Source organism: Malurus melanocephalus, unplaced genomic scaffold, assembly GCF_030028575.1.
Source record: "Malurus melanocephalus ecotype Western Australia unplaced genomic scaffold, MMel_1.1 scaffold_93, whole genome shotgun sequence".
Taxonomy (NCBI): domain Eukaryota; kingdom Metazoa; phylum Chordata; class Aves; order Passeriformes; family Maluridae; genus Malurus; species Malurus melanocephalus.
In genome coordinates, this window is record NW_026623325.1 from 1,644,479 (window position 1) to 1,660,422 (window position 15,944).

Genomic DNA, 15,944 nt, shown 5'->3' on the forward strand with positions numbered 1-15,944 from the left:
AACTATTTAATCTCCATTTTGCTTCTGTATTTTTTCCCTCTCAAAGTAGYGCATTTTAAATTTCAGGAACATGCAAAGCAGAAGCAACACAACCTCTTAGATGGAGACTGATGCAGAAATGATAATTTGTCTCATTTATTCCTTGTAATATGACAGAGAAATGATTTTTTTTGAGGTCTCATGTTTCTGATGTACACATAAAACCAAGCGAGATTGTGTTAAGTATKTGCTCTTCACATTCCGGTACAGATCATGTAATCTTGTACACACCAACTACAAGTGATTAGTTGCCCTTGTTCACATTGGATCAAATTTATAAATTGTGAAGTCTCATTTTTGGTCAAACAGCATTTAAAAATAACTAATTTCAGCCATATTGATTTATTCCTTGCTTACCAAGCATCCTTTTGTTGAGTGGTATTCACATTTCCTAAACTTTTCATTTATTCTAACAGCATTTTGTCTCTTCTAGTAGCATTGTTTCTTTTAACTTTAGGACTTACCATTTAATTAGTCTCCTTTACTAAAGGTGAGTGGCAGAGCATCACATTTTGGTATCCCTTCTTTTCAATAGTGAATATAATTGTCTACCCTGTGACTCATCTGCCATTGCTCTAGGAATTACCTCCTGTACATTATTGAGGAGATGTACACAATATCTTCAGTAATGTTTGCTCATTCCAATAGTACAAATTTCAAAGTTCATTAAAACACAGTAAGAGGCCACATAATTAAAAAAAAATCAGTATCTTGGAAAAGAGAATTTTAAAACACTTTATTGGCAAGTCTTAAATGAAAACAATTGGTTTTCCTGGGGGTGATTTAAAACTACAGKTGCTCCTTGGGGTAATGTTAAAACCAACAAATTTCTTCTCAAGCAGTGGACCTGAGGCACAGTGTTGYAGTAAAACACCTCTGTAGTACATCCTTTCTCCAGGAAAGTGCTTGTTGGATGATTCTGATTTCAGAATCTACTTCCTTTGGGACCAAACCTGTAAGTTTTAAACCAGCTCCCTCTCTAAGAGTTTTCACCCTTCGCATGAWATAGCAGATCTRTTTAACAAAAGATGGTGAAATGKAAGTACTTKTATCCAGAGGCTCTGAAGGACRATGAAGACAGGTGGCATTCACAAARTACAGGTTTAGCCRAGAGGCTCATCTCCCTTTGCAGCCCATGGAGAAAGGCCAGGCCTTCCAAAGCTGTTTCAGAGCAGGGAGCTCGTGACTGAAATCCAATGAGAAAAACTCCCACACATTCCACTGAATTACCTATGGAATAGCCCTCCTCCCAGCTTTTCAAATCTGGCATGCGTGAAACATGACCAAAATAAACCCAGTGATAAACAGTGCTCTGCAAGGTGTTGTGTCCATCCTCCCACAGCCTGTTGCCTTCTGTGTTACTTCCACCACTCGGTCAGCCTGGAAAGGCAGGCCACCCTCTGCCTTGCCCTCCTTCAGAGGGAGAAGAGAATCATGGAATCATTTAGGTTGGCAAAGACCTCTAGGATCGTCAAGTTCCATCATTAATGCAGCACTGCCATGTCTACCACCACTAAACCATGTCCCCAGGTGCCACAYTGACACATCTTTTCAGCACCTCCAGGGGTGGTGACACAACTGCTTCCTTGGGCAGCCTGTTCCAGTGCTTGACAACCTTTACGTATTTTTTCCTAGTATCCAATCTAAACTCACATTGGGTACATGGATGAGAAAAACCATGGCCTTTTGCTCCTCAGGAGATGAGGTGTTGTGTCCAAGCCCATGCAGGTGGGTGCACTGCTGAGCAGGCTCCAGCAGGAGCAGCAGCCGGGCTGCCGAAGATAGCAAGCAGAGCTCTGTGCTAGGGCACTCCAGTTAATGAACTGAAAACATTACTAACTAAGCCAATACCAGCCTAATGGGAAATATGTCTCCACATATGTTGCACAGTTTAYTACTGAACCAACTAGGAATTGTTTAATCAACAACAGGGAACATTCAAATAGCAGGAGAGTGAAAAGACACACACTAGTTTGCTGATTTGTATTACAAATGCTCAAATCTCACAAGCTTTCTGTCCTGCAAAGGGCTTCTGACTTCTTGTTGGGTGACATCTTCAGATTCTGTAAGAGGAGATTCTGTGGCCAGTTGGGCACCAGAAGTGTGCATCTGTGTCTGCCTTCATGCTTCCCTTGTGATCAAATGCATTAGAGGAGCTGTTGTCGGGTGAACTTGAATCTCASTAATAATGACCACAGTATCATTTGGGCACATACTTTCTGTTAAGAGTGACTGAAGATTTTTCTTGCGTTAGAACAATTTCTTGAACCAGCTGTGACTGAAGGCATAAGACATGCTTGCCTTTTCCTGTGAGAACTCCAGAATGAGAAGCACACTGTATTTCGATGTACATTTATTGATCCAATTCTACGCTCTAGTCAAAGTATGGTCAAAATACCTGAATTTTATATTATTTCCTCTAAGCAATAGGGTTGTTCCCATTCTCGCCCTTTGTTGGGCAGTGACTTTTTTTTTGTTCTATGCACTGGACATGTGTGGTGACATRAAACTACAATCCATAGCCTGGCTTGTTTGTCTGCTATGCAGAATATACACCCCTCATTGTTACCGATTTTGTTAAAAGCTGCCAACTGGGTTTGAATCCAGAGAGACTTTTGCTTTTAGAAAGAGGCTTGTACAAATTGAGACMCCAGAATTTATTTCTATAAACAACCAATGAGTTTCTGTTACTTCTGGTGTATCACACTGCATTTTTGCCTTTACTTCCTTTGGAAACGAAGAATAAATTGTTCTTAAACATTATCTTAGACAAAGAAGTGTAGAAAGTGTTATTATGGGGATACAACAACTAAAATTTTGTRAAGAAGTTGTACGTCGTGACTTGCTTTTGAGGCTTCAAAATATCAATTTTTGAGGCTTCTGCAATGTGCAATGTGTTCATCTTTATTCCATGTAACATTCAGATATAATATGGTAGATTTAAAAAAAATCAATTTTATTTAGTTTTTCTATATATTTCTGTTCAAAGGAAGAGTTCCTAATCTTAAAACAAGWTGTAATTGATATGTTTAGATTGGCAGCTGGCATAAACCTTGTGTTGAATAAAGCTGACAGACTGCAAATATCATACAGTGACTAAAAGGAACTAAAACATTGAACACTAAAACTATGATGAATTCTTTATAAACCAATGTTTATCTAAACACATAAACAGTTCTTTCAATCTAAGATACTAAAAATGAGACACTATTTTAGGACTGTTTTATAAAGCATTTTAGTTGACAAATAACAATAAACTACAAATTAAGCACAAAGTCTGTTTCTTCAAGCCTGATGGACAAGTCATCCCTGGCCTTTAAAACAGGGTTTCTTCCTTGCTGCATTTTCAGGATAACTTCCGAAAAATATTCATAACTCTATTATAATTCCTAATCAATCTTTTTTTTTTTCTTTTTACTATAGACAAAAAATTCTTACAAAAACCAAGCATATCTCTGCTTTTCCTCTGAACTTGACACTAAAGCTTTCACTAAAAATAAAACTTGAAATCCCTGAAAGCAGATACTGCTGATTGCACAAACCCAGATACAAAATGAGCACTGAGGAATTAAAACTTCTAAATTCATTAAAGCTAAATGATTTGAYTTCTCAAAAAGAAAACCAAACAGCTTGTAAGAAGGAAGCAATTAGTAAACAAAAGAAACCACAAAAGCAATAAAAAACATCATAAACCTATTAACTTTGCACAGAATAAAATGTTAGGGAATAATCTCCATTCCAAAGTAAAAATTATTTGCCAAAGTATTAACAACAACAAATAAAAGGTAGTCTTCCTTTAAAGCCAGAGATGGCACAAAGCACACTTTGGGCGAACGCACACATTTTTGTGACATAAATTTTTCCATAGTGTAATTTTTTTGATAATTTGGTGATGGTGATGTGCAGCTGGCTGTCGTACTSTGGTGCCAGTCCCACTGCCCCACCTTTACTCCCACCACCAGAAGCAACAAACAATTTCCAGACACACAAAGTAAACCAGCCAGCTGGTATCCTGCTGCCCACACAGCACTGCAGGAGTTCAGTTTAAGGGGAGGAGGCTGAGGCATTTGGATTGTTTCCACACCGTTTCATTCATCTGGATTGTTTCCTGGGGGAAAAGGGATTCTTTATGGTCACTGGTGCCTGATTTTCCAGACAGTCTCAGGACATACCTGAAAGCATGGTCTTGTTCTTGGTGCATGTCCACAGACGACAGGAATATAAGCACTTTCTTGTTAAGCCTTTAGATTAAAGCTCCAAGCTGAGGCCATGGAGGAAGAGTTGTTTTGCTGGTCTCTCACTGTGTGCCCTAGGAGAGATCACCGAGCCAAGGCTTGGGCAGTAGGACTTGTCCTCAGCACAAATCTGTCTGACAGCTATGGACATATCAAACATTCTCAGTAATCTCAGTATTCCTTAGATGGAATCTTTATGGTTTCCTGATGCATGCTCTCCTGTCCCTGCTCTGAGTGACAGCTGCTCTGATGTCTTGGCTATCATGGAAATTTCCCYTCTTCTCACAAAACCCAAAGAAATGATAACCAAGCTCCACATGTTGAGCTTATCTACAACTTTGATTAGAACACAGCTGGTGTCATGCAAAAACGGGATGGTTATTTCCTCACTGAGTGGTGAGATTTGTTGCTTATGTTTCTTGAGACATTTCCCAAGCCCACCTTTTGAATCTGTTACCTCTGTCACCACAAACCTGTCTTGAAGGRTTAAGCTTTCACCCCAGCCAAGACAAGTCAGACAACTGAGARTGGGAAAGAGGAAAAGCCTTGACAGCTTTACAGGTAAGTCTATCTCCTGTATATTGTGGCCAACTAGGAAGAGTGATCTGGACCTGTGACTATTGGCTCCTGGTATTGTTAGAAAGACAAAACATGTAATATGCACACAAAGATGCACTGTATGTTATTACTAAAAAATGTTCATCTGTAATTGCTAAATGTTAATCTTGAGTTGTTCCTCATTTCAGTGTTTAAGATCTTAGGTCTAACTTTGCAYTTGGAATAATAAACACTTCTATTTGTTTTTTTATTGGACGTACTATTACCTCAGCGCTTTCTTACTATAACCTTGAATTCCTGAGATACTTCAGCTTTCCCTGTCACAACCTTTAGCAAGATAAAACAMATTTGCTACACATTCATCTTCTGCAATACAATTAAACCAAAATAGTCATGAGTCAAATTGTAGCTACCACTGTGTTGGATAGAATGAGGATCCTTTTCTTCTCATTTATACTATGTGGAAGAGATCTGAGACACTCAATGCACACTCACTGATCRATGTGCAACTTTTAAAGCCTGTATCAAGCCTATCATCATGTATTTCCAGTTTAATATTAACAACACGAAAATAGACAAACCAGACATCCATGCAGAACTGGTGGAATCAAGCACCAGGAAGCACCAGGAACCAGCACCATGAGCAGATCCCCATAATGAGGTGTGAATTTTCCTTTTTGATTTAGGATAACTTCATTTGAAATGTGTTGGGCAAGTGATTTTGCCTTGTGCATTTTGCCCTTGCTGGAGAAGAAGAGCTACTGTGTTAGTGGCTAACTGAGATGATGTCTATTCCTTCAACACGAGATTATATTGCTGTGACATTCCTGCCTGGGGCCATTACTAAATTCTGTGTGTCCTGTCTCCTATAGTGCAGGGTCAGACTCCACAGAGCAGTAAACAGTACTATTCCCTAGAACAAGAGCACTTCTGTGTGGAGGTCAAAAGTGATTTGGTTCTGCAAACCAAACTGRTTGCACTGGAACAATTATAAAACTATTGCATTAGAGCCTGGGTTAATTAAACTTTAACTAAAGCAAAAAAAAAAGAGTATTTTTGATTCTGTTATCATGTAAACAGGACAGACAAACTCCCCYAAAGAAAAACCACTTAAGCAAAAGAACAATGGACTGCTTTAAAAAGGACTTTTCCCCGTCTGCTTCCACACTTCTTTGGCTCCTTTAATGCTTTCTTTTTTCACACACTTCCAGAAACCTTGAATGCCTTGCTGCTGCAGTACCTGTTAATAAAATTAAAGTGTGTTTAGCATTTACACAAAAAAGACTCCTATTCCCAGAYTGTGTAAATACAATATATAATGTGYTGCTTTTTCTGTAGCTCACATGTGTAATAATAAGTTCTTAGTGGCAGCACTCCTCCGAGATTCATATGCACGAAGGACTACCCAGTTTAAAATATGTATCTTTTTCATTATCTCTACCCGTGTTTCTAAAGCTTTTACAACATAGTAGTTGCAATGATCTGTGGTATTTACAAACAATTATGTCAGTTTGTTACCCTCAAACCTCGGTGCATTCGGTTCCTCAGGACACCAAGAAATTCGCTGTGGCTGAGGCAGTCATCTCCATCTAGATCAAAAATCTTGAAGATGGTATCCAAAACATTGTCTGACAGATCCTGTCCCGTTGCCACCTTCACTGCTCTCTTGAACTCGGCTAATAAAGACATAGTATTACATCAYAGGTGACTGAACTTGTAAAGCAAATGAAAAGCACATAAATAATACGATTGTGTCCAAGTTACAATGTCTCGTGGGTATYCTAACAAGAGAATTTGGGATGTGTAAACTAGTAAACTATTACGAGACCTCAGTTCAGGTGCTCTTGAGCTTGCTTCATCTTTCGTAACACTTAATTTTATTATAAGCTTTTGCAATGCAATACTTCTCAAGCAACTGTACGAGTAATAMTTTTCACTAGAAGCAGCTGAAACCTGTTAATAGGAATGGTGTTTGCCTCAATATGCTCTCATAAAAAACCTTACCATTCATCTCAAACCAGTTTCGTGACAATTCATTCTGCAAGAAAACTCTTCTCCTCAGAGTGTAGTATGTTATGATATACTCTACCTCATGCAACAATMTCCTCAGCAACTCTGCAGAAACACAGACCATCAAATGGTCAATGCAGTGCTTGCAGCACATGGCTTTATGTATCTGTAGTTCTGGTTTTTAGAGAAGTTGGCTACCTCCTCTTAAATGATGTTGAAGCATTAATGAGGATTCGTGTCAGAAAAAGCTGCCATACCTCTCTGGAGATGTACTTCTATCTTCAGCTTTCTTTTTCTCCTCTCTTTAYACCACCATGTGCACTACAGAAATACCTACTATCTCCACTTCTGATCTTGTGATGCACAGAATTTGGAGTTCTGACTCAAGGAAGATGAGGAAGTGTGTGGGGTTGCCACAAACCAGCAGACCATATGAGTGAAAGGCCATAAGAATGAAAGGATTATGGYTTATTTTAGCAAGCACAATTGCAACACATGAATTGGATGCATTTTCAAAGGCATCATGGAAGAGTAAATTTCAAAAATGATCTARAGATTACTGAAGTATAGCAGTATTGCAGATTATTACAGCAAATTGTCCAAATGAAGTAATAAATCATAAATACAGTATTAACATGCTTCTGCTTTCATAAACAAGCACTGTTTATAAAAAGCACTATAAATACAATTAGTTCTGAAGCTTTTGAGAGGCAATAGCATTCCTGACTTAGCTTTCATATTTGTCTCTTTCAACAATTCCTGCATAAATTCCGGCATAAATCAAATGTAGYTGATTATTTCACAGTTGGTTTAAATAAAATTAAGTTGAAAATCCTTCTGTAAAAGGATATACCACAATTGGAAAAAGACATAAAATCTGAGATGCTTATAGTAGCCATAATTTTGTCTTTGAAAAGATCTTAACAGTGTCAACTCTTAAAGTTGAATGCAAACCCAGACATGGCACTGTAGTTTTTTTTGAATAGAACATGAAAAAAGGAGAAAGATCTTCTACAAGAGTGGAGCACAACAATCTTCAAACCAAGAAGGGCCACCTTATCAGAGAGAGAGAGGATGAGTTGCGATGAAGTTAGAAGAGTTAGAAGAAAAAGAAGTCTAGAATAAAAGGAAGAATTAAAAGATTGTYTTATTTTTAGAGAAATGTTCATATGTGTGTGAATACACACATGTACACACATGCAAACGACAAGACAAAGAACTCAGATTCAGGAGAGGATTAGACATGTAACATTTGTGAGTTACCACAGCAGCTGACTGCTTTCGATCACAGTGGGGYTCAGTGCATWAACAGAGCAGTAATGAAAGTCACAAGTTRTAAATCCCCCAGTTTTCTTTGGTTCAAATCCTATCCAAACATTTCTCTTTCAAGAATACATATTTTTCTTTCTGTCTTCTCACACCTCTCACCTTTTTTTCATGCAAGCCCATCAAATATTAATTTCAATGAATGTTAATAACTCATCACATATCCTTAGGAACTTTTTATGTTGCTATTTTGAAATAACTTACAAGAGTTGTCCTTCAAGTATAACAACTAAGTAACAATCTCAGAATTAGAATAAAAAGCATTTTTATATTTATGAAACTTATGCTGCATTGCTCCTATTTCTCCTATATAGGAAGGAAGCAATGCCCCTCCTACAAATTTTTATTTTAAACCCCACTTTACTACCTTGTTTCTTAGTGATAGACATAATTGCATAATACTACATAAGTACATGGAGAAGGCAAGATAGGCAAAATAAGAGATTTCTACTGTTTAGTTTCCTCAGAAACTAGTTTCACTATAATGAAAAGACTTTGTTATTACAAACTGTAACTACAGCATGTATTGTTTCAGTAAATTCTTCCTCATCTAGAATGAACTTGAACTRAGAGCAGCCCTGTGGAGAAAAACCTGGAGATATTGATGGATGAAAAATTGGACACAACCCATCAATGTGTGCTCACATCCCAGAAAGCCAACTGCATCCTGGGCTGCATCTGTAGCAGTGTGGTCAGAAAGTGAGGGAGGGGATTCTCTCTCTCTGCTCTGCTYTGGTGAGATCCCACCTGCAGTGCTGCACCCAGATYTGGGGTCCCCAGCACATGGAGTCCAGAGGAGGGCCACAGAAACTACCACAGGGATAGGGCACCTATTCAGTGAACAAAGGCCAAGAGAGCTGGGGTTGTTCAGCAGAAGAGATACCTTGGGGCAGACCTTATTGTGGATTTTCACTGTATCAATGGGGCTTATAAGAGAGAGRGGGAGAGAGGTTTTACCAAGGCCTGTAGTGACAGGACAGGATAAAATGCCTTCAAACTGAAAGAAGGTAGATTTGGGCTGGACATAAGAAAGAAACTGTRCGAAGTCATGGATGTCCCATCATGGAAAGTGTTCAGGGATTGTTTGGGTGGGGATTTGAGCAACCTGATCCAGTGACAGATTTCCCTGCCTATGCCAGAGGGTTTAGAAAAATGACCTTTAAAGGTTCCTTCCAACCCAAACCATTTTATGATTATGCTTTAGTCTGCTCTGATTAATCCACATATGACAGCACACTAGAACTTATAAATGAGAACATTTTGGAAACTTAATATTATTATTTTTTTATGAAATAGAACTAAGTCCAAATACAAAGCAGTATAATATTTTTGGACGTCACTGTGGTACTTTGGAATAACTAATTTACATTAATTCCATAATAAAAATAAATTCCTTTCCTTTAAAAAGCCCATATGAAAGGTGTACAGCACTTACCCCGCTTAACAGGACGATTGGCTACAGTAAACATCTGCATGGCAATAGAAAAATCTTCCAGGTTATTTGTAAACTTGCAAAAAGTCTTGAATTCTTCCAAACTGATGTTCTAGAGTATCACAAAATTCACACAATATATAATGAATAATACATTAAATTATTATTAAATTACTCAATGTCATTAAATCTGGTGGGGCTTAGTGTTTAGATATGATTGCCTTCTCATTGTTGATATTTGTATTTCTCAGTTCGCAAATTACCATTACTCTTATTTGTATAAAATTCAAGGGCTGCAATAATTCATTAGGAAACTGGTTACCTCATTAGATAACAACATTCAAATGAAAACTGTGCGTACAAAGAAGGAAGCAAAACAAAGCATTTGGGTACCAACCTCTCCTGCTTCGATTCTGTCTTTCACATTCTGCCAGTAAATTTCATTGTTTTCCTCATCAGTGAAGTACAGCAACCATGCCGCAAAGTCTTCTTTTCTCATGACGCTCAAACCCTTTGAAAACTTTATGAATTCCATCTCCTGGACTTCTGTTTGCAGATTTTCCATGAATCTAAGTGCAAACAGATATTACCCAACAGCTGATACTTCCATCCATGTATTACTGTATTACCTTAGCTACGAAATGAAGCAGACAGCAGCTCTGAGCCACAGACACTTTCGACACCCTTGTTAAAAATAGCACTGGTTTACTTTTCCCGGTGCTCGCGGATGTTTCCAGGACTGCATTTCCATATGGACACCAGCAGGGCGAGCCCTCGGCCCGCACAGGCGGCTGCTGCCAGCAGAACTTGGGGACACCTTGGCCGTCTCGGTTTTAGCCGTGTTTAAAAATGCGCAGATAAGGAGACAAAACAATCGGTAAAGCATAGCAGCAYAAAGAATGAATGAAAAAGGACATGGTAACTGAGGGCTTGACACGTGATTTATGAGGTTTCATATTAACAAGAGAGAGGAATGACAAGACTGGAAAGTACCTASAAAGATGAGGCCATAATAATCACAAAGGTGAAAGAAGAAACTTGAAATCATTGCTGTAGGATGACTGAAAGTCTCAAAGATTATAACTACACACAGATTTGGCAAATGAGTTCTGTCCTTACTAGAGGATGGATTAGAGAAGATTACAATTGACTTGTACGGAGTTCAGAACAGCACAGAAAATTATGTTGCAGGGGTTTGGGAAGGTAAGAAGAGAGCTGTCTGAAAACGGAAAAGTCAATATCAAGGTTTTTAGGAGACACCCATTCTTTTGGGAAGGAAAGAAAAAAGTATTACAAGAAGCAAGGTACAAAGTATAACAACCTGCAGGTACAGAGCTGGAACTGTGAGTTGTAGGTTTCAGTTTCCCCAGTTTGGTCTACCTGGCTAGTATTAATTTTCAAAAAGTTAACAYAGACAATACTGTGTGATTGATTTGATATTTTCTACTTCAGAAATGGGGCAATCCAAAAACAAGTGATGGTTTTTAAATAAAGGSTAAAACCAGTGGTGCTTGCCAGAATCACTTCAGTATTTCAAAAGAACCCTGCTTTATGAGCTGYAGAAATTATTGACAGGAGGGAATGAAATATTCCTATATTGGGACAAAGCAATTAGTTGGAGAAGAGGACAGCTAAGAGTCTCTGCAGCCAATATCATCAGAGGCTCATTTGCTCATCAATGTTTGCATGGCCTCACTGGGTTTGAATTCTTTCCCTTGAAATTACAGCATTTAAGTCCACACAGCTATCTTTAGTTCTTTAATGAGATCACTTGGACAATTAGTGCCTCCAAGCTCTGTGAATTCTGTAAGGGCTTAGCTGAAGACTGCTGTTGTAGCATCAGCTCTCTCTTGTATTTTTTCCTATAAAAAAGGTAGAGCTGCACAGGCAAATAAAGGGCCAGCAAATGCGTCACAGCTCAGGACATGCAGGTAAATGAAAGCCTGATAGTGKAGGTGAATTTAAGCTCCAGGCTAGAGCTGAATTAGAGTAATACTGAGAAGGGGTACAATATGCTGTCACATTTCATATGTGCACACTTTTCTGCTCTAATGAAGGGGATTCCACAGTAAAGCCAAAGCATGTGCCAAGGAAACCAGATCCATGGGCTGGCACAAGCAGTCCTGCTGCACCCACAGCACCCAAGAGTTTCCCCTGGTCTTGGKAAAGGAGGTCAAGATGCAGAGGGAGAGAACAGCATGGACCTGGCATGTAGACCAGGCATGGAGAGAGCCCAGCAGAGACTGACTAGGGCCATTTGGCTKCATTTTGAGGAATGGAGTAGATGGTATCTGGGATGTGTGCTTTGTTCTTGGCTGGGACTCACAGCCAAGACTGCAGAACAATATCTTTGACTGAAGTTTCTAACCCGTGTAATGTCTGGTCTGGAGGAGGAGAGTTGCTGAAAATTAGGTCACTTACAGAAATATGCCTGAAACTGGGATGCAGGGAGAAGAGGCAACGTATGTTTTCTTGGATTTTTATCTATGAAAGATGGACATATTTTGCAACATACTTAAGGTCTTAAGTCTTGAGCTATTTATCTTGGGGAGCAAACTCTCAGTCATTTGCTTTACTGGTCGTTAGCCACAGGTGGCAACATAGAAACAGATTCTTCCACCTTCTCTGAATATTGCATGTCCTTAAGCACAAAAGCCTTGGTGACCTGCCCTCCAGCCATACCCAATAAAGGCAGGAAAGYACAAGGTCAATCATTTCCACATGATAAGGAAGGAGTCCACCAAGCTGCACACATCAGCCTCCTGAAAGGGGCAGCAAAGGCAGAGCAGACAGTGAATGGCTTGGCTGTGGCATTTTCAGTGTGTTCTTGCTTCTGCACCCTCTTTTAATTGAAGTTCATTTCAACTTCTAGGCTTGCTCCTGGCAAGTCAGAGTGGGAAGATTTCTTGCCGTATCAAATACTACTTGGAGCAGTAGCTGTAAAGTACAATTTAAAATTTATGTGATAGTTTCCCACATTACAAAAATTAAAATACTATGAATCATCGCATCAGCATTCTAGGTCACTCGTATTCCCAGATGTGAGAGTTAAAAATCCTAATGAGGTTTTTTTAAAGTGAAAGTTATTAAAAGTTATTAAAAATAACTTTCTGGTTAGGAAGTAAAACTTGATACATAAATGTCAAGACACCACTAGGGATACTTGCYTTTGTATCTTCTGGATCACAGTGCAATGAGTTTCAGCTGCAAAGTCCTCAGAATGTATCCAGATATTAGGAAAAACAAGCACAGGAATGCAATTCCTGCTCTCCCAAAGTCAGTGGGATCTTGGCTGGGGACTTTGTAGAGAGTCAGAATTCAAGTACAGGAACAGGATTCCAATACTAGATATGCTCTATGATCAAGAAATAATTACACTGGGAATACTCTCATGCTATAGTAGTTAAAAAAAATAAAGCTCTAAGTTTCCAAGTAACAAAAAGGAGAGGTAAACCATAAATTTATAAGATGGGGAAAAGGCTAGGAACTGAGAGCACTTTCTTTAAGACAGCCCACTTTATCCACACTCTCTAAAACACCCACGTTGAAGGCCAATGGCCAAATTTGTTATCGTGTTACAACAGCATCCAGGAACCTTATCAGGGTTTATCCCTCATTTTATAATGTGCTTTACTATAGAAAAAGGGAATCTCTCAAGGCTTTTTGACAACTCAACTTTAATAGTGTTAATCCACGACAAATAGAAGTGAAAATGTAATAAAGAGGGGAGACCTCAGGAATGCAGCTATTCCCCCTCCAAATGGAAAAGTGTACGTTTCATGGCACACAAAGTAGTAGATTGAAACACTGAAGGAAATGTTAGAGAAAGTTTTTTTTTCACCTCTTGAGCTGACCTGTCTGTGCAGAGCTTTAATACTCTTTATACAGAACTAACCACTTCCTGATTTATAGGAAGGAAATCTAACAACAAAGACAATGGTGGACATACCACCCCAGCATTWGTCCCATGCTTTGGCTTCTCTTCAGACACTGAAGTCCTTTTAAAGACTTGATAACCCTCTCTGCACTAAAAGACTGTAGCAAACCAGCTGTGAGTTGCCTTTTTGCAATCTAACTTTCAAACCAGAATATAGAAAATCTAATAAAGGCTTGACMATTAACCTTTGGAGAACATTTAGATCTATGCTTGTAAATTCAGGTTTGCAAGCATTAAGACAGTTAATCAATTTCACAATTTTCAGAGTGACAGGCAAAACCCTCTTTGATTTACTATCCTTAGCATTTCCAAACCCAACAACTCACTTTCACTTATAAGAGGTCTGTAGAAACTAACCAAGCTATTCTTTTGCTAAGATTACAGGAAAGGAAGAAAAATATTTTTCTCTGCCTCTTTACTAAGTATTTGGGAAATGTTCAGATTGAATTATGACAGRAATATCACGAAGCCAGATTTTGTTGCTGTTCTCCACTTCCTCATGCMTGATCTTGGCTGTACTTGATGTAATCTCTACGGGTATTAGGGCTCTCTCTCTATAGGCACACACATAGATAAAAGTATAGGAACAGAGACAAATAAGGAGGCAATCATACTCTATTTCTGCAAAGCAATTCCAAATCCGCAGATAAAAATCACTGAAAATGTACAAGCTGTCATCCCAGCAAAGGCACTGTTTGCTGGCTGATGATGTTACCTGAAAGAGATCCTGCATCCATGCAGTGGGACACACACACCCCCCTAAAATGTCAGCACTAGCAGTGGGATCTAGCCTGGATCATTCTGGCTTCCTAAATGAAAGGTTTCAAATRAAATCTATCAAGGAATTCAAAATGCTGAAGGAAAGAAACAGGATTGATAGGGAAAAGGCGTGATTTGTRTATGTTTATACAATTTGAGACCTTCAGTCTAAAGCAGAAATAAAGAACTATAATTAAAGAATATATCTGGTACAAAATTCTGTTTACAGATTAAAGGTTTGGAAGCAAGAAATCRGGTAAGAAAATGCCATAAACTGGATCTGAAATGTTAATTTTCTTAATACAATTAAAAGATGCCCTATTTTTAATCATACCAGGAAGCACTTTTTTTTGGTAAGACATACCAGGAAAAAAATACAACTAACAGAGAGTTTTTTGAATATCCTTTCCATACCCTCTGCATTTTTTTTCCTTCAAGGAGACTGTGAGAGATTTAAGCTTGCTTGGGGACAGATTACACAAAAAAATCACAGCAGTTGTAGACTGTTTAGGGAGTGAAATACCGTCTCCTCTTTTATTTGGGATTAGACATACTTAAACAAGATCAGTAAAGGACTTTTTTCAGGGAAAAAAAAAGCCCCCCAGTGTCTGTCAGGAAGAAATATTGCCTATACCTAGAAAATGAAATAGTTTCCTACTCAGAATAAAAGATAATATATATGATACAGCTGGAAATTAAAGCACAAGTTAATTTTTTTTGTAAGGAAAAGACCAAAAAATTATTTCTGTATTAAAAACCAAGAAAAATCCATGCAAAAGAATAAAAAATCCTAGAATTCTGGGGATATTCTCTAAGACAAGACCTGGTATTAGAAGACAACACTATTGTTGAGGTATAAAACTAAGTGATCAGTCATCTGAAACAGAAACTTGTTCAGATCTGAGAAGACTCCAGCTTCCTGTATTAAATCTAGCCTTCTTTGTTATATGATTTTAGGCTTACTGCATATTCTTGTATATTTTCTTAAAATGTTGTAGGAGAATACTGTTCCAGATGCATTTGACTGAGGCCACACCTTTAGTAGTGATACACATAAACATACTCCAGAAGATTGCATTTCCTAACATTTGCCAGGCAAATTAGCTCTTGCTTTTGAAACGGTATTCTTATTATTAATTACTATATTGGCCTTTTGTTAAAGACAATACAATAACAAGAACTCATCTAGGAGTCTGGACCTGAACATGTGAATCCTACCTTAAGGAGCCTGAAGATCTTTGAAACTACCTTTACATTTGACAAAAACACCGCCTGAGGATTGTCTGAGAGYGTCTCAATCCCTGTGATTTCCCAAGAAGCAAACACCAGCTGGAGACAGAAGCCCAGCCATTTTCCCTCCCTATACTCAGTGTGCCGTCTGTGTTCAGGGCTGTAGGAAGGGAGACATGAGAACAGCTTTACATCAGCCTCACTGGCCAAGAGATGTAGACAGTTCCATTTTCTTTGTGCCATCTGAATGCAAAGGAAGGAGAACAGGGCAAATTAATTGCCCTGGTATATTGACTGTGGCTGTCTGACATTTAAAAAATGTTTGGACTGTAGGCTAAAAGGGTTAGACAATGCTGATGTACATGTAGATACAGATGGTTACACACTCACAAAAGGTTTTTTTTAATGCCAGACAAAC

The 15,944-nt window shown here is 38.5% G+C and overlaps 1 protein-coding gene across 1 annotated transcript in view; it reads right to left on the reverse strand.

Moving 5' to 3' along the window:
• Window positions 1–750: 750 nt before the first annotated feature.
• The window catches only part of MICU2 (mitochondrial calcium uptake 2), a 142,295-nt gene continuing 127,101 nt past the window's right edge, over window positions 751–15,944 (reverse strand). Inside the window, exons 9-12 of the mRNA XM_057368528.1 lie at window positions 9,998–10,169; window positions 9,604–9,712; window positions 6,351–6,508; window positions 751–6,072 (exon numbers count right to left, since the gene is read on the reverse strand). Coding sequence (XP_057224511.1) covers window positions 5,968–6,072; window positions 6,351–6,508; window positions 9,604–9,712; window positions 9,998–10,169 — 544 coding nt within the window. The 3' untranslated portion in view covers window positions 751–5,967. The remainder of the gene's footprint in view (window positions 6,073–6,350; window positions 6,509–9,603; window positions 9,713–9,997; window positions 10,170–15,944) is intronic.